General features: G+C 38.5%; 1 protein-coding gene across 4 annotated transcripts in view; it reads left to right on the forward strand.

Moving 5' to 3' along the window:
* The window catches only part of PCBD2 (pterin-4 alpha-carbinolamine dehydratase 2), a 49,366-nt gene extending 34,217 nt beyond the window's left edge, over positions 1-15,149 (forward strand). For 3 of the 4 annotated variants that reach the window (XM_060091950.1, XM_060091948.1, XM_060091949.1), the window contains 2 exons: positions 13,649-13,729; positions 14,920-15,149. In XM_060091950.1, the coding sequence (XP_059947933.1) occupies positions 13,649-13,729; positions 14,920-15,015 (177 nt within the window). In that variant the 3' untranslated portion in view covers positions 15,016-15,149. Of the gene's footprint in view, positions 1-5,497; positions 5,526-13,648; positions 13,730-14,919 lie in introns of those variants that run through there. The other variant, XM_060091951.1, reaches the window with a different exon arrangement.
* The last annotated feature ends 3,846 nt before the right edge of the window (positions 15,150-18,995 follow it).

Below are 18,995 nucleotides of genomic sequence, written 5' to 3' on the forward strand. Positions count from 1 at the left end.
TGGTTTGCTTCAGCTCAGTGTCTGAAGACTGACAGGTTCAGGGACCTTTCCAAGTTCATAGCCTGTGTGTGCACTTTGAAACAAATAAATACAGACGACTTATGGGATGGTGTGTTTCCACACCGAGCTTCTTCTGGATTGGCATCGTTTTCTGAGAAGCGGGTCTGGCAGGCTGTTTTCTTCCAGTGATGCATTGCAGCCGTCTATCACTGGATGTCCTCTGTGGAATGATCAGGATGTCTGATGGGGCTTGAATATTTGGGTGATGTATTTTTCCTACAGAAAATATTGGCAAATGTTGCTAAAAGTGTACCTAAAAACTCGTACAAGGAGACTTGATTCTTGTTTAAAAATAAGTAAAACAAAGGATAAGTATGAATTCACCAATGTACAGACCTTTTTATACCATCGGATATTTTGTGAAGTGGAATGAGACTGTTTTACAAAATGTGTACCGCTTGTAGAAAATGTATTTACTGTACCATTAAGCCAGATCAGATACTGCTTTGTTTCTTTAAAATGCTTTTTGAGTGTCCCCACACCCAGATGGTAGGGGAGTGGGTGTTCTTTTTGCCCTGAGCCCTTGTTTTCTTCCTCCACCCTTTTGGTTATTGTTACCGGATCTTGACTTTCAGTTTAATATAACACATCCCAGTTTGGGCAGAAAGAAACCATTTTGTCTTTTCTCTCTTTCTCTTTTTAAAATTAGGTGCATATACAACCTTATATATATAATAAGACAAGGCAGTTTCCTGTCAGATATAAACTGGAATTATATAGTGTACGTACTAGTTGCATCTCTTTAAAGGAACCAGTTGATTATAAAGAAGAAAAGATAGGGAGTAGACTGCCATTTTGCATATTATTCCATTTTTTTATTCCATTTTAAAAAATGTATTTGGCCATATACTCCATATATCGTAGTGGTTTGGATGCATGAAGTTGAAGCCTAGGGATATTTTTCTATATAAATATGAATTTTTATAAATCTTATAATGATCACAGTATGAAGGAGTATAAATTGTAATTCTTACAGGGTTGCTAAAGCAAAACAAACAAAAAATCTTGGTAGTCTTTGCCATACCTCTCCCCCTTAAGACTCCTGAAAGCTAATAAATATGGATTATCAGCAGATTAGGAAAGAAAACCTCCAACAGGACTTTTCTGAGGCAGCTGATTGGCAATAATGAATAGCAGCAGTGAACAGTGAGGCATCAGAAGTTATTTTGACATTAGGGAAATCGGTGTTAATGGCTTGTCTGGTGGATTCCTCTCGGGTGATTTTGAAACCATTGTTTTGGTCTGCTGTAGGGGGAAAGGATGGATAGAAAGCTGGTGAAATGTGCTGATTCCAAGAGAGCAAAACTAAAGGACTGTGAGAAATTCTAGAAAGAGCTAATCAGATTTAGCTGTTGGTCTGCCCAGTAGTAGCTGATAATATAAGGAAATGTAATTTAAATATATGTGCAGAGGAATTCGGAAATGAGTGGTGTCTTTTCAGGGAAAAGGTATTCTCAGCTTGTGGTCATCTTGGTCAGAACGTCTTTTTGGCACAGAAAGCTGTGTGAAACTTATCTAGTTAGAGAACTTTCACTGAAAATGGAACAAAAACGAAGGACTCTTAGGTAAAATTGTGTGTACAGGTGTTTATGTTGCTTAACTGCTGCCTTGAGAAGAGTGAATTCATAGTAGTAGACCTTTATCAAACAGTAGTCTCCTTAGGAATTCAGGAGGAGTTTACTAATGTAATTATAAATCCTGATTCTGCAAAGAAAACTGTTTTGCACCTTGCTTTTTCATTTAACAGTATACATTGAGGGTAGTACCAGGTAATTAGCTAAAAGAGCTGCCTTATTTTTCGAAATGGCCTAATTAGGATATTATGATTATTGCAAAAAAAATGGTGACTTAGGAACTTATTTTAACGGCTCTAAAATATTATGGTTCTGTGAGTACAGCTTTTGAAAGTAATGTTTAGACGTGAGTGTGCTTATTGCCACAACTGAGGGAACACTAATTCAGCCTGAGGCCCAGCAGAGTGGGCTGCTCTTTCAGTAGCTTGTGGACATTGTCTCAAGTGCCTGGGGAAGCCAGTTTTAGCTTCAGAGTTGGGTATTCTTGGCCTGAGTTGTTGGAAATGTTGGGCTCTGCAGTAGAGCACGTAGAAGGCAGGTAGCCTAGGGCCCCTGGATCGGCGGGGGTTGTCTGCCCAGACACACACACACACACCGGACTGCCTAGGGGATGGTGTGCAGGGAAGGCCTTCAGTTTGGCTTCTCAGGGAGATGTGAGTCACCTGTTTGGCTAAGAAGCTCACTGACAGATTGCCAGTTCCACTGGAAATCTTCTTCTGAGGTTACATCGAGAAACCACTCTAAATATGTTTCTGGTTTTCTCAGCCTTGCAAAGGTGGATTTCTTTGGCCTTCCTATTGTTCTTGTACTAGGTTTGGAAAGGAATTCTTCCTTTCCAGGCCATAGACACTATAATGTTAAAGTGTTGATGATGATAATAAACACTAGCATTAACTGAGTGCCTAATAGAATGCCTGTCATACTGTAAAGTTTGTTACATGAATTATCCCCTTTAAACATATGAGGAAACTGAGACTCATTTCAAATGTTAAGTAATTTCTCTGAGGTCACATAGCTTGTGAATAGCAGAGCCAGGACTTGAACCTAGGTCTCTGACCCTAAAGTCTCTGCAATTGACCACTGTGTCAAAATACCAGTGACAGTTTGGAGAAAAAAAAGCATGATCAATACATCTTTGGTTGGATTTGCTCCTCACATTTCTCGTGTTGTAAGTTGAGAATATTCGTCTGTTGCCTGCAGATTAAGATCTGATGTTCCCTTTGCAGTGGCTAGAACAGTTGAGTGTTTTTCAGAGAAAGTCATCATGAGACATGTAATCATATTCTGGGGGCAAAGAATGCCTTTCCTTGGTGCACCAAGCAATGTTTATGCGATGGATCAGTCACCAACACCAAGGGAAGGTCCTGTCCTGTGACATGTGCGTGCTTGGCAATGATCTTGCTGTGCATTTTGCTTAATAATTTTCATTATTTTTAATTAAAGTTGAAGAAGTGCAGACTCTAGCTGAAATTAAGGTAGGTTGTGTTGCCGGAATTTGGTAATTACTTTAATTGATCACAAGATAGTTTCCTTGATCACCAATTAGACTAAATTGCCGATCATGTTTCAAGACGTGAAGAAATGCCCAAACTGATTTATGTAATAGTGTTTTCATTTCTAATCAGACATAAATATCGTTTCCTTCCATAGCAATTGTATTTTATAAAAGAAGGGTTATAGGCCTACAAACATAAAGGTGATTCATAAACAATAGAGTTCTAATTCATTGAATTAGTAAAGGAAGTATTTAGAGGCTTAATGGAGATTGTACCGGGGAAATTACTTTGGAGTTGCTGGTGCTCATTTTCTTAGTGGGAGATATGTTCTTTTTTAGTGCATAATTAAAATAGTCTATAATCAAAATATAAAAGGCAGCTGATTTAAAGAACATATCAAAGAGAATTGCTCTGAGTAATGACAGATTCATATTGTAAATATGTGCTAGAAGTTAAGTCTTAGAACTTTAATAAATCATGTTATTTGGACTGAAGCTGCATTTTAAATTCAGGGTGCTGTTAAACATTTCACAGATCAATACAGGATTCTTGTTTCGGTTTTGTGCATCTGATAGTCTTTCATATTTTCATGGAATAAACTGAAACAAAAGGAACTCTAAGAAAAATTAAAGTTCCCAAAGAATACTTGATTTGGGGTTCATGGAAAAATCTTTTAATTGCTGATGGTTTGGAGATTTCCAAATGACAAACTTCATTGGCCCAATTTACTGTGATTGTAATGCTAACGTTCCATAAAATGGCAGAGTGACTTAAAAAGTCATACTTCATCATGCATTCATGGACTTGTTCATAAAACGTTTGTAATTTGCAATAGAGGAAAGACTGAAACCATTATCAGCCATTATATGCTATTTGTTGGACATATGTTTGTTTGAAATGGCCGTGGCTCAACAGAACATGGCTCATAGACAAACTATGCTATAAATTGGCACTAAAAACCCACCTAAACAGGTAGGCATATGTTAAGAAGTTAATGTGAGCCAAAATATTTTAATATGAACCAGGTTACATACATCGCCGGATCCCAGCTCCCTTTACAGTGAGACCTTCATTTGCATGGCTTCTTCATTTTGTCCCAAGCTAACTAACTTTTAAAGTAGATCATATATATATTGGTTCAAAAGTCAAAAGGTACCAAGGAGTAAAGTAAGCCTCTTCCTGTTCCTGATTCTCAACCACCCAGTTCTCCCTTTCCACCTCCCATCATTCACTATTCCCAGATCCTTATATATCATTCCAGAAATATTAATGCACATACTTTCTTTTCTTTTCTTTTTATACAATTTATAGACTATTGTTATGCATTTTTTCCCATGTAGTAATATATCTTGGAGGTATTTCTAGTCAGAGGATAAAGAGTTTTCTCCTTCTTCTTTTTTTTTTTTTTTTTTTGCGGTATGCGGGCCTCTCACTGTTGTGGCCTCCCCCGTTGCGGAGCACAGGCTCCGGACGCGCAGGCTCCGGACGCGCAGGCTCAGCGGCCATGGCTCACGGGCCCAGCCACTCCGCGGCATATGGGATCCTCCCAGACCGGGGCACGAACCCGTATCCCCTGCATCGGCAGGCGGACTCTCAACCACTTGCGCCACCAGGGAGGCCCTCTCCTTCTTCTTAATGGCTACATAGTATTCCAGTGAATAAATGTACCATAATACAGTTTAATCAGCTCTCTATTGATGGACATTTGGCTCTTTCAAGCCTGTCGCTGTTACAGGCTGTGCTGCAGTGACCATTCTTGTAATTTATGTGTGAGTATGTCTGCAGGACAAATTCCTAGAAGTGGAATTGCTTGGCCGAAAGACATAATCATATTTTTTCTAAGGGCATAGGCATTTTTAATTTTGATAAATGTTGTTGTATTCTCTTACATAGTGATTATTATATCAATTTATTTTCACCAGAAATGAGAGTACCTTTTCTCCTGTATCTTCACTCACAGAATATTATCAAACTTTTTGATCTTTGCCAAACTGATAGGTTTAACTTAGTTCCCCCACCCCGATTTATTGAGATAAAATTGACATATAACTTAGTTTTAATTTGTACTCCTCTTATGTATGAGATGGAGCAGTTTTTATGTTTAAGAACCATTTGATTTCTTTTCTCTGTTATCTATTATGTCCTTTGCCCACTTAAAAAAAATTAGGTGTTTGGTCTTTTTCTTATTAATTTATTATAAGATCTCCTGATATGCTAAGGAAATGTGTACTGCAAATACAGTTTGTTGTCTTTTAATTTCTTGACTTGTATTGTCATACAGAAAAAAATTAAATGTAGTGAGATTTATCTATTTTTAAAAATTTATTTATTTATCTTTATTTATTTTTGGCTGCATTAGGTCTTCGTTGCTGCACGTGGGCTTTCTCTAGTTGTGGTGAGTGGGGGCTACCCTTCGTTGCGGTGTGTGGGCTTCTCATTGTGGTGGCTTCTCTTGTTGTGGAGCATGGGCTCCAGGCGCACGGGCTTTAGTAGTTGTGGCACGTGGGCTCAGTAGTTGTGGCTCACGGGCTCTAGAGCGCAGGCTCAGTAGTTGTGGCGCACAGGCTTAGTTGCTACGTGACATGTGGGATCTTCCCGGACCAGGGCTCAAACCCATGTCCCCTGCAATGGCAGGCAGATTCTTAACCACCGCTTCACCATCTGTTTTTTAGTAGTGGTTTAAAGTTTTTTTTGCATGTAGAATTTATGCATTTCTTATTAAGGTTACTCCTAGATAATTTTTGGTGCCATTTTAGATGGGAACTTTTCTTCCAGTGTATTTTCTAATTCATTGTGTTTATAAGAAGGCTATTGACATTTTTTTGGCTTCTTTTATTCTTGACTTCAATGGGAATTCTTCCAGTCTTTCCCCATTAAGAAAAGTGTTGCCTTTTGAACTGCGAATATAGTCTGTCATGTAAGGAGGGGCCCATATATTCTTATTTCATTAAGAACTTTAATACATAATAAATACTGAATTTATCAAAATATCTTCTCAGAATTTATGGAAGTCATATACAATTTTTCTCTTTTGATTTATTAATATGGTAAATTATATTAATAATTCCCTAATATTGAACCATCCTTGCATCCTTAGAATATATCCTATTTGCTCATGGTGTTTGTTCTTTCAGTGTACTGCAAAGTTTTATTAGGATTTCAGTTAATATGGGATCAGTCTATAGTTTCATTACTATATGCCATCGCTGTGAGAATTTGGAGACAATGTTATGATAGTTTATAAAAACAATTTGGAAATATCCTTTGTTTTCTTTGCTCTGGAACAGTTTAATCAGTATTAGAGTTAACTGTTCCATATAGGTTTGGTAGAATTCCTCTGAGAAATGATTGGGAACTGTTACTTTTTGGTGTCACTCTTAGACACATTTCTCTTTTACAGTTATTTAATTATTTAGATTTATTTCTCTTCTATGGTCAGTTTTGATAATTTTTGTTTCTCAGAGAACTATCTTAACCTGTGTTTTAAAATTTATTTGTATGCACTTTGTATTTGTTGAAAATTCATTTATTGTATGTTTTAAAATTTCTCTTGTAACTGTAGTTTCTTCCCCATTCTCATTTCCTGTTTTGTTTATCTGTACTTTCTCTCCCTATCTTTCTGTTTGTTTGTTTTTACAGGAAGCAACCAATTTTCTATTATATAATTCTTCCAGATACAGCTTCTGGATTCAGTAGTTATATCATTTTTTTCTCTTTCCTAATTAATTTACATTTGCTTTTCCCTTTATTTATATTCATTACTGCTCTCCTCCTTAAATTTATTTTCTTGTTATTTATCTATTTTCTTGATTGGATATTTAATTAATTTATTTTAATTCTTTAAAGTTCATTAATTTAAGATAATTTAAGTATTTAAAGATGTTTACTCTGATTATTGCTTTAGATGTATCCATATGTAATGCTTACATTATTAATTTCTATTAATTAATAGAAATAATAATTAATGATTATTTTCTCTTTAGTATTGATTTCTTTTTTGATCTGAGTTTTTCTATTTTTGTTTTTTTGTTTTGTTTTTCTCATTTTTTTAGCTACTTTAATTAAAAAAAAATTTTTAATAGATCTTTATTGGAGTATAATTGCTTCACAGTACCGTGTTAGTTTCTGTTGCACAACAAAGCGAATCAGCCATATGCATACACATGCCCCATATCCCCTCCCTCTTGAGCCTCCCTCCCATCCTCCCTATCCCACCCTTCTAGGTCATCACAAAGCACAGAGCCAGTCTCCCTGTGCTATGCTGCTGCTTCCCACCATCCAACTATTTTACATTCAGTAGTGTATATATGTCAATGATACTCTCACTTTGCCCCAGCTTCGCCCTCCCACCCCATGTCCTCAAGTCCATTCTCTATGTCTGCCTCTTTATTTCTGCCCTGCAACTAGGTTCATCAGTACCATTTTTTTTAAAGATTCCATATATATGCGTTAGCATACGGTATATGTTTTTCTCTTTCTGACTTACTTCACTCTGTATGACAGACTCTAGGTCCATCCACCTCACTACAAATAACTCAGTTTTGCTTCTTTTTATGGCTGAGTAATATTCCATTGTATATATGTGCCACATCTTCTTTATCCATTCATCTGTCAATGGATATTTAGGTTGTTTCCATGTCCTGGCTATTGTAAATAGTGCTGCAGTGAACATTGACCCAAGAGTTTTAAAAGAAGGATTTAAAATTTTTTCAGGTAGTACTTTTTGCTACATTAGTGTCCTAATTTTGTTTTTAATTTTATTGGAGAATGTTATCAGTACTATTTCTACTTTTTGATTATTGAGATTTTCTTTGTGGGGTAGTATATATTTGGTTTCTGTGCATGTTCCAAATATATTTTAAAAGCTATATTCTCACGTTTTAGAGTTTAAAATACATCGATTACATCTACCTTTTAAATTATGTTTTTAAGTAGTCTTAATCTGCCATGGCTTAAGAGATGTGAATTAAAGTCTCCAACTACCAATATTTCTCTTTGGCCCATGAGCCCTATCATTTCTGTCTCATTGATTTTGATGCTATGTTATTGCAGTATAGATATTCACAGTTATTCAGTCTTCATCCTCATTGTGGATATACTTTATAATTTAAATTACCCTTATGATTTCTTAAAAGAAATTACATTTGCCTATGTCCTTTTATTTCTAGTGGTTGAGTTTTGCTTTGTGATCCATTGTAATGTTCTCTCTTCTTTTAACTGGTTGGATTTAGGCTCTTTACATTTATTGATTGGAAAGATGTTTGGTCTTATAAAACATGACAGAACCAATATACTCTTTTCTCGCTTATCTTAAATCATTATATGGATTGTGGGTTTTTTTGTTGCATTTTAATTGTGTTTTCCTTTACTTAATTGTGAATTAAGTTGTTTTGTTTTCTTCTAAATTTCGTTCTTCTTGTGGATACTATTAAACCTATAGTTTTACATAGCAAATGTAGTCCTCCATTTCTTTAGATAGCATTTAGCTAGCATTTCTTTAGATAGTGGTCTCCCCACTAAGCAATATCAAAATTACACTTCTACTTTTTCCTACTTTCCTTTTTTTTTTTTTTTTTTTCTTTCTGCGGTATGCGGGCCTCTCACTGTTGTGGCCTCTCCCGTTGCGGAGCACAGGCTCCGGATGCGCAGGCCCAGCGGCCATGGCTCACGGGCCCAGCCGCTCCGCGGCATATGGGATCCTCCCAGACCGGGGCACGAACCCGTATCCCCTGCATCGGCAGGCGGACTCTCAACCACTGCGCCACCAGGGAGGCCCCCTACTTTCCTTTTAGGAACTAAAATTTTAGTTCATGTTGTTTTTTGGTTCTAGTGCTTATGTTTTATACTTTTAAATATATCTTACCACTTGATCTTTCAGCTTTTAAAGATTTTTTTTTTAACTTTCATCTACCTTCCCGATTTTTGTTATCTTCAACCCTTTTAATAGTTTATAACATTTACATTTTATTCTGTAACTATAATCCCCACAGTTGTTTAAAATGTATTTCTAGAGCTGAATGAATTTATTACTCACTGTCAATACCTTTGGTATAGTTTCCGCATTCATCTCTTAGTTACTTATATTTCATCCTTTAATAAAAATTTCCTCAAAAAGGGTGAATGGACATTATTCCCTGAGTTACTGCATTAAAAAAACATATGTCTCTTGCATTAATTTTGAACAACAGTTTAGCTGGGTATAAAATTCTTTTTTTTAAATTCTTTATTTATTTTTGGCTGTGTTGGGTCTTCGTTGCTATGCGTGGGCTTTCTCTAGTTGCGGCAAGCGGGGGCTACTCTTCCTTGCGGTGCGCAGGCTTCTCACTGCAGTGGCTTCTCCTGTTGCAGAGCACTGGCTCTAGGCATGCGGACTTCAGTAGTTGTAGCTCGTGGGCTCTAGAGCGCAGGCTCAGTAGTTTTGGCGCATGGGCCTAGTTGCTCCACTGCATGTGGGATCTTCCCGGACCAGGGCTCGAACCTGTGTCCCCTACACTGGCAGGCGGATTCTTAACCACTGAACCACCAGGGAAGCCTATGGGTATAAAATTCTTCACATTTTAATTTCCTAAAGGCTTTATAGGCATTGCTCCTCTAACTTGTATGTTGAATGTTGATATTTGGAAGTTTGAAGTCAGCCAGATTCTTTTCAACATTATAGGTGAATTGATTTTATTTGACTAGATGCCAAAAGAATTTTTTTATCTTCATGGTTCACTGACTTCACTAGAATGTGTTAGACATGGCTGAATTCTTACAATCTATAGACTTAAATCTTTTGTTTCTGGAAATTTTTCTTGAATTCCATGTCCAGTTTTTTTCTTTCTTCTGTTTTTTTTTTTTTAAAGTTGTTCTCTTATTGGCAACAATTATCTATATGTTAGATGTATATCATTTTCTGTATTTATTATTTCCTAATTATTTTAAACTCGTGTTGATTTCTACTTCATTTGTCCATTTTCTCAGTCCTGTTCTCTAAGCTTCTTACTGGGTTGCTGGTATCTATTTTGCCTTGGGCTGTTAGCAGATTTCTTTGATGGAATGGTTTAGAAAGCCTGTACTTTTAGCTAGCTCAAGGCTTTTAGATTCCAACTGGCATCGTGGTAACAAGTAGCTAGGGCTATAAAAATAAATCTTTGATAGAAGGGACAGATGCTTTTCACTGTCTGCCAAGTTTGCTGTTTAGTCATATTCCTTCTTTATTGTATTCCATATAATCAAAATTCCCCTTTGAGGTTTTGCTTTTTCCCTCTCCTACCTACTCATCTAACTTCCTTGCAGAAATTCTTTTACTTTAATTTGAATGTGTATTGTTATGGATGTTGTTAATTTGTGGATTTAGAAATAAATGTTTGGGGCTTCCCTGGTGGTGCAGTGGTTAAGAATTCGCCTGCCAATGCAGGGGACACAGGTTCGAGCCCTGGTCTGGGAAGATCCCACATGCCACGGAGCAACTAAGCCCATGCACCACAACTACTGAGCCTGTGCTCTAGAGCATGCGAGACACAATTACCGAGCCTGTATGCCACAACTACTGAAGCCCGCGCACCTAGCCAACTACTGAGTATGCGTGCCACAACTACTGAAGCCTGCACACCTACAGCCTGTGCTCCGCAACAAGAGAAGCCACCTCAATGAGAAGCCGGCGCACAGCAACAAAGGGTAGCCCCCTCTCGCCGCCAACTAGAGAAAGCCTGCACTCAGCAACGAAGAAACAACACAACCAAAAAATAATAATAATAAATAAATTAAATAAATTTATTAAAAAAATTAAATGTTTGGAGGATTAATTTGTTCTGTTATATGGAAGAAGGATTTGGAATTATCTTTTTGCTCCTGTAACAGATAGAGTATTCTTTCCCTAAGGAAGAATTAGGATCCTGTGTAAATGGTTTATCAGGCTTTTCGATTTTTTATTAAATGTAAATATTAGGTGACAGTTGAAGGGAAATATGCAAAACTGAGGAAAATACAAATTTGGAGGGTGTTTGGGTGTACTTTTTTTTTAACATTGTATGTAGATAGGGTAGATGCTTTTTCTTTGATCAATGTACCTCTTAGGATATGGATGTTCTCTTTTAAGTCATACTTGTGATGGAATAGATTTTACTGCTACGCTGATAGCATGCTGGTGGTCAGAGATTTGAGGAGCACTTCTGATCATGTTCAGATCATCCACTTAGTAGATCCATTTGGCTCTTGGGCAATGTTAAAGGAGTCTAAGCATCACTTTGGACCTTTTAGGATAGCTTGGTTCAAAGAAATTGTGGCTACAGGGCTTAAGAACTTAGACAGTGACTGTGCCCACCTGATTTCTTGTTATTCAGCTGTTTTTCCCAGTCAGTGTGCATCAAGGTGATATTCCACCGTATATTATCTCTTTGTCTAGTATATGTATGTCAGTCTCTGTTTATGGCACATGGGAAAAGGAGAGAGCCATTCTTCTGAGAGGAAGCAACTGGAATCTTAGATTCTCAAGTCTGTGGGAGGGCTTTTCATTTACCATTATGTTTTGTGAGGTTTACGGTATGTAGTTTGGCCAGAAGCAGTAGTGGTAGCAGTATGTGCATTCTGTGCCAGATGCTGTGCTAAGTGTTCTTATATCCCCATCTCTCTCTTTTTTTTAAATAAAAATAATTACATGACCTTTTTATTATTATCACCATTTTACTGATAAGAAAGTTGAGGCTCAGAGTTAAATCACATGACAGTTGAGTAGTAGAATTGGGATTTGAATCCCTGGCTCAGAAATCCATGTCCTTGGGACTTCCCTGGTGGTCCAGTGGTTAAAACTCCACACTCCCAATGCAGGGAGCCTGGGCTCAATCTGTGGTCAGGGAACTAGATCCTGCATGCTGCAACTAAGAGCCCACATGCCGCAACTAAAGATTCCACATGCTGCAACTAAAAGATCCCACGTGCTGCAACTAAAGATACTGCATGCCACAACTAAAAGATCCTGCGTGCCACAACTAAAGATCCTGCATGCCACAACTAAAAGATCCTGCTTGCCACAACTAAAGACCCTGTGCAGCCAAATAAATAAATATTTTTTTTAAAAAAGAAAGAAATCCATGTCTTTAATGTCTCTTGGGGTGGTGATGAAATTGTAAATCTTCTAAAGCTAAACGAAAATAAAGCATTATAGGCAAACAGGGTAAAAATTCTCATAATAATTTAATACAGGTTAACTCTGTGTTTGAATAATTAAAACAAACTTTCTCATTTGACTTGTTCCTTCCCCTCACATAGAGAATCAAATTATGAAATGAGAAGGGGTGGGAGAGTGAATATTGTTTTCCTACTGATAATTCCATACATAGTTAAATGGATTTTTCTTGAACTTCCTTCCTTTTCCTAATAGGGAAGACTCTTCTTCAGGCATTAAGTGTCAAAATGGAAATCTTTATCCTGAATAAAATCAATTCTGAGATAGGAACCATTATGAATGACAGAATTGTTTGAAAATGGCATCTTCCGTATTTCTGTTAACTTGGAAATGCACTCTTATGTCATTTGATGATCCAAAAAACATACCCCAACTAACATCAGATTGGTTTTTCTGGATAGGGGTAAAGAAGTTAAATATTTATTTATGTGCTGTAATGGGTAATGCCTGTGAATTCCACTGTAACTTTGTAATTAATGTACCACTTCCTTAGAATCTTACCAAGTATTTCTGCCTTTTGGACACGAAAGAGACAAACTCTTCTACTGTTTGCAATTACCCTCATAAAAATTTGAAAGCAAGCAAAAAAATGTTTTTTTTCCTCTTAGGACAAGTTTGCCTTCTGCTTAACAAAATTAGGTTTGCACTTTCCCTGTGGTATGAAGACAGTGCCCTACTGGCCCCCACTTATGCCTGTGGCTGGCTCTGCAGCCCTCTGCCCCGAGGCGGAGTGCTTTCTCCTTGAAATGGCAGTGCTAGGCAGTAGCAAGAAGACCCTGAGTGGGCAAGCCCATTTCCGTTCCACTCTGGATGTCAATGAAAACAGTCTCTCATCCCCTTCTGTCCTGCCTGGCAGATGGGATGGTTGTTCATTTCTCCCGGAGCTTTGGCTTAAGACACACTCACAAGACATTTTCCCATAGTCTTTGTGGTCGATGCCTTAGTTAGCAACCCAGTCACTAAAAACAAAAGGAGCAGTGCTGCAAGAAAAGTGACTTCTAAGATTTGGGGCCAGGTAGTGAGATCCAGGACATTGAATTAAAGGGAAATTAGTCCTTCTTTTGGAGAGTCTCGTCCTGAGGAAAATAAAACAGCCCAGTCAGGTCACTGGGTGAGACCAATTTCCCAGTTTGTTTATTTGAGCCTGATTGTTTTTCACCATCCAGCAGCAGGTCACAGTCCTGCTACACTGCATCCCCAGCTCTATGGAGAGCATTTGCTTTCTTATTTGATTCTCCAGGCTTCCCTAAGGATTCTAGCCATGTCTTTTCTGGTCGGGTTGCTCTGGTATCTCTCTCAGGTCCAGGGCAGGGGGCACTGTCAGTCATCACTTTCAACTTTATCTTATGCAGGCATTTGGCTTTATGTCCCGAGTTGCCCTACAAGCAGAGAAGATGAATCATCACCCGGAGTGGTTCAATGTGTACAACAAGGTAACTGAATTGCCTGATTTTGGAATCACCATAATTATGGGGTTTAAGAAACTTCTTTCTTCCTTTCTTGCTTGTCATCCTGTGCAGCTAAGTGTCATTGTGCTTAGGAAAATATTCTCTTATTCTTTCTCTCAGAATCCCTGTGTATTACTGCAAATTAGTAAAAAAAAATGTTCAGATTTACTCAAGACAACAGTGACTAAGTTCTTTATTTTCATGCTTATCTTCTACAGACAGTAGTACGGAAAAGTTGGGCCAAATTAGACTCCTGAATTAAACTTGGATATCTGTCATGTAGATAAATTTTTAAACCCTCTTAAGGTAAAGTATTGAAAGAGATTGTAGCAAATAAGAAAGATATGGCCTTATTTAATAAATTTGCTCAAGAACTATTTATTAAATTCTCTATTCTCAGTGGGAACTGACCTTCTTAAGAGAAAGAGCAGACTGAAAAGACTTCATCAAGTAGTTTTAAGGGGGCACAGTGAGAAGAATCACACTTGCCCAAAAAGCGTCCTTGCCTTGGTGATCATGCCATGTGGAATTTCTTATCATCTAGATTTCTGTGAGGTTTCTATTATCTCTTTGAAAAAAGAAAATTTCACATTTTTGTGATTTAATTGGAATAATTCAGAGCATACAGGTACCAGCATAAACTTTTATTTCCTAGTTGCCTCTCTTTGCCCATAATTTTGTTTTTGCTTTTTAATTGATTTGTCAAGAGGCAACAGTCTGTTCCTCCACCCCACCCCCCCTTCCCTAATTTGGAAATGGACTTTTTTTTTAACATGGTTGCTGAGATATTACATTTGATAGCTTAGTTTTTCTCAGTGGCCTGAAAATAGTTGGTGTAATTAAAGTAATGGGAGTTAAAGTGGTACCTCAGTCTCTCTCTCTCTCTCTCTCTCTCTCTTTTTTTTTTCCCCAAGAGTCAAGATTTGAGATTCTGGTAGCTCATTTGCCCTTCTTATGAGAGAACCTTTTTATCCCTAGGAGGCTGCTGGGCCTAGCCTGGAGTTTACTGGGTTTTGGAAATGCATTGCTTATTCATAATGTAGTATTTTCTAAATCATTTAATCTCCTCAATTCTCAAATATAAATATTGAGTAATAGATTGATTTCTGAACTACCAAAGGAGAGCATCATGAATTGCAACTCAGGGTTTTCAAAGCTGCTTCTCTCTTTCTTAGGTTCAGATAACTCTCACATCACATGACTGTGGAGGACTGACCAAAAGAGATGTGAAACTGGCCAAGTTTATTGAAAAAGCAGCTGCTTCTGTGTGATTTCTTCCAAAACGCATGTAAAATCTTATATACACATCTAGCTCCAATGTATTTTGAAAGCAATTTATCAACACGTGAACAAATTAAGCCGTAAATTTAGTTCACCTTTTGAATGATCACATTTTGTAAAATCAGTGCTTAAATAAAAATGATTTAAACTTGAGCCTGAGGTATTTTTCATTATATCTAATCACATATATAAGGTAAATCAATCCGGGTAATTCTATTAATAATATTAAAAAAGAGAAATAACATTTTTAAAGACCAGAAATGGGTATGGGGGAGCATTCACACATTTTTATAACCCAGAAATTCAAGTGATTATGGTGACTTTACAAATGCATTGTGTTGGAGAGCAATTGTAAGGTAGAAAAAGAATGATGAACTCTATGGGTAAAGGGTTTAACTGTATGTAACAATTCTTATGATGCTAAAGTTGATTTGGATTTTAGCTGTTGTTACTGCTTAAGTAGTTACTTAATTTACAGAGATCTCAAAAATTGGGTGAGCTGTCTAGTGTTTTATCCTTCCTTTTCAGACAGGGAGAAAGAAGAAGACAAGTGTCTTGTCCAAGGCTTCCAGCAAGGTGAGCAATAAAAGGATTTACTGTCACAGTGACCAACTTGCCAGGTCATTATTTGACATACTGAGGGAAGGAGGAACCAAGGGTCATTTGTTCCCATCATTTGCAGGTTGTGACCCCTGAACTGAGGGTATGTAGCCACTGAGCTAGAAGCTACTTGGGTATTATCCAGTAATGAGCTCTGTTTACTCCATGTGTCACTGACATGAGTAAAATGGAATATAAAGTAAGCTATTATTTAAAAATTGCAGTAACTGTTCTTTGAGGGAACTCAGGAATGTAGTTATTAATGAGATTAAAAGGTAGATTAAAAGAATGTGTATGTATCTATCCAAGGAACATGCCTTATAGTAATAGGACTTAACAAGGATCATCTTTATACCCTGCCTTACATCAGAGGCCAGAAAAATCACTCTATGTTACAACGAGCAAAGCTTCTCATCCCCCCCACTCCCCACCAACCCTGGCCCCTAGTCTGAGAAGCCATATGGGAATATGATAAGGAGGCTGAGCTCTCTGAAGCCAGTTTTCGGCTGGTTCTGTTGGCCTGGCAGGTATAGTCATTTTGCCCTGCGGGTGTGGAGTATACATGGGGGGGGGCTGGGGGAAAGAGAGAGAAGAGTCACCCCAGACTCTGTGGCTTCTGGGAGATCCAGAGCCTGGACACTAGAACTTGTACTTCTTTGAAATTTTTAAGAGGAAAAAGGCAGGGACTTCCCTGGTGGCATAGTGGTTAAGAATCTACCTGCCGGGCTTCCCTGGTGGCGCAGTGGTTGAGAGTCTGCCTGCCGATGCAGGGGGACACGGGTTCGTGCCCCGGTCCGGGAAGATCCCACATGCCGTGGAGCAGCTAGGCCTGTGAGCCATGGCTGCTGGTCCGGAGCCTGTGCTCCGCAACGGGAGAGGCCACAACAGTGAGAGGCCCGCGTACCGCAAAAAAAAAAAAAAAAAAACAGGAATCTACCTGCCAATGCAGGGGACATGGGTTCGATCCCTGGTCCGGGAAGATCCCACATGCTGCGGAGCAACTAAGCCCGTGCACCACAACTACTGAGCCTGTGCTCTAGAGCCCGCATGCTGCAACTACTGAGCCCACGCGCTGCAACTACTGAAGCCTACGCGACTAGAGCCTGTGCTCTGCAATGGGAAGGCCACCGCAATGAGAAGTCCGTGCACTGCAACGAAGAGTCGCCCCTGCTCACTGCAACTAGAGAAAACCCATGCATAGCAATGAAGACCCGACGCAGCCAAAAGTAAATAAGTTAATTAATTAATTAATTAAAAATTTTTTTAAAAAGAGGAAAAAGCAAAGCCATGTGTTTTTATAAACTTTTCCCCATATTATAGATTTGGGAGCTTTTATACATTTTATTACCAAAGATTTCTAGCTCAGTGCTTCAAATTTTTCTGCATGAATTTTTAAACATGAAAAAGTGTAGGCATTTTAAAATAGAGTAAAATAGGGCATTCAACCCTTATGTACTGATCACCCAGATTTAACAGTTACCAAGATCTTGCCAGTTACATCATATAATCTCCCATTTCCTTTTTCTTTGCTAAAGTATTTAAAAGCAAATCCCAGATAGCATGTCATTTTGCCCCTACATCCTCCAGTAAACATCTCTAGAAAATATGGTCATTTTCTTGTAGAAACCAGAATGCCATTATCACACCAAACAAAATAAACTATGATTTCTTGGTATCACCTAATACCAAATCAAATTGTTCTGAAGGTCAAGAATGTCTTTGGACAGTAATTTTGTTCTAATCAGTGATCCACATGAAGTCCACCCATCACATCCGGTTGTTGTGTCTCTTTAAGCTTTCAGTCTAGAGTGAGCAAGCCTCCTGCCCTCAATTCCCTCTTTCTCTCCATATCATTGACTTACTGTAAAAACCGAGTCCTGTAGAATATTCCACCTTCTGGATTTGTTTGTTTGCTCCCTTGTGGTGTCACTTAAATTGTTTCACTGTATCTTGAATGGAAACCTTTCCCCCTATTTTGAATGTAAGTCTGAGAGGCTTAGAAACTATTAACCTGTACTGTGTATGGCACAGTGGAGAGAGCAGGGTACAGCTAATAATTGCAGTTGTCAGGGCCTGAGAATGTAGCTACTAATTAGCATCTATGTGAAGATTTGACATAAGGTCCATGTTAAGGGGTGTCGCATCTGCTGGAACTCATGAACTTTAGATAATCAAAGATCCCATATCAGAAGTCTGTGGTAATACTCCTTGTGGTAAATTCCAACAGCATGAATCCCCAGACTTGCTCTAAGTAACTGACATTTCAACTTAAAAGAGACATTGCCAAAGTTGGAGGCCCCAACTTTTCTTCTGTTCCAAATCTTTGTGATGACAGTGGTTTCTCTGATGTGGCAAGCTTTGGTTTCCCTCCATTTTCCTTTTAAATGATCACTGAAGTAGAGGGGGTTTAAATAGATATGACCTATGACCCTTTGCATGACCTCCATAGATAATAAATCAGGGCAGTGTCCTTTGTGTCGTTTGACAGTGTCCTTTTCTAAAATGAAGTTAGTGAAAGCTCTGAAAATTGTGGTTACTCTCTGACGTTGATAGAATTTAGGAAGTCTTTAGATAAATAGAATAAGCATGATTCTTTATGTTTTTGCTTGAGACCAAAAGCAGCAGCATGTATGTTGCATATGGACACACACCTGGCCTTCGGCAGTGTGCCGAGGTATTGGACTACTAGTGTTAATGTGGAGCAGTCTGTATACGTTCTAATCCAGAGTTTAGAAATATACTAGTTGAACTCTATAACTTTCAGTTTTGTAAAATTTCTGCAAAACAGCAAGAGGTGTAATAGGGTTTGGATATAATATGTGAACTTTGTGTTTCAATTCTAGTTACATGTAACTAGGAATGACTCTTTGTCAGAAGACTTGAGTCACCACAAAGCTGCCATGCCTACTGACTGTGTGCGGCAGCTAAGGTGGTGCTGCCCAAGTCAGGGGGAGTGTGAGTTGCTGTTAAAAGGGCAGAAGAGGTGGCCCTTTAGCTTCTCATCCAGGGTGCCTGTCCCGCCCACCTATCCACGAGAAGATACGGGTGATTTCAGTAGGCCTGGAGAAGCTGGTTACCTCTGAGTCCACTCATCAGCTGGAGTTCCAGTCCCAGACTAGATTTCTTCATCAGTGACTTCAGAAAACACATTCAGGGGCTTCCCTGGTGGCGCAGTGGTTAAGAATCTGCCTGCCAATGCAGGGCACACGGGTTTGAGCCCTGGTCTGGGAAGATCCCACATGCTGCAGAGCAGCTAAGCCCGTGCACCACAACTACTGAGCCTGTGCTCTAGAGCTTGCGAGCCACAACTACTGAGCCCATGAGCTACAACTACTGAGCCCTGTGCCACAACTACTGAAGCCCACACACC

The sequence above is a fragment of the Mesoplodon densirostris genome, chromosome 3, assembly GCF_025265405.1.
Source record: "Mesoplodon densirostris isolate mMesDen1 chromosome 3, mMesDen1 primary haplotype, whole genome shotgun sequence".
Taxonomy (NCBI): domain Eukaryota; kingdom Metazoa; phylum Chordata; class Mammalia; order Artiodactyla; family Ziphiidae; genus Mesoplodon; species Mesoplodon densirostris.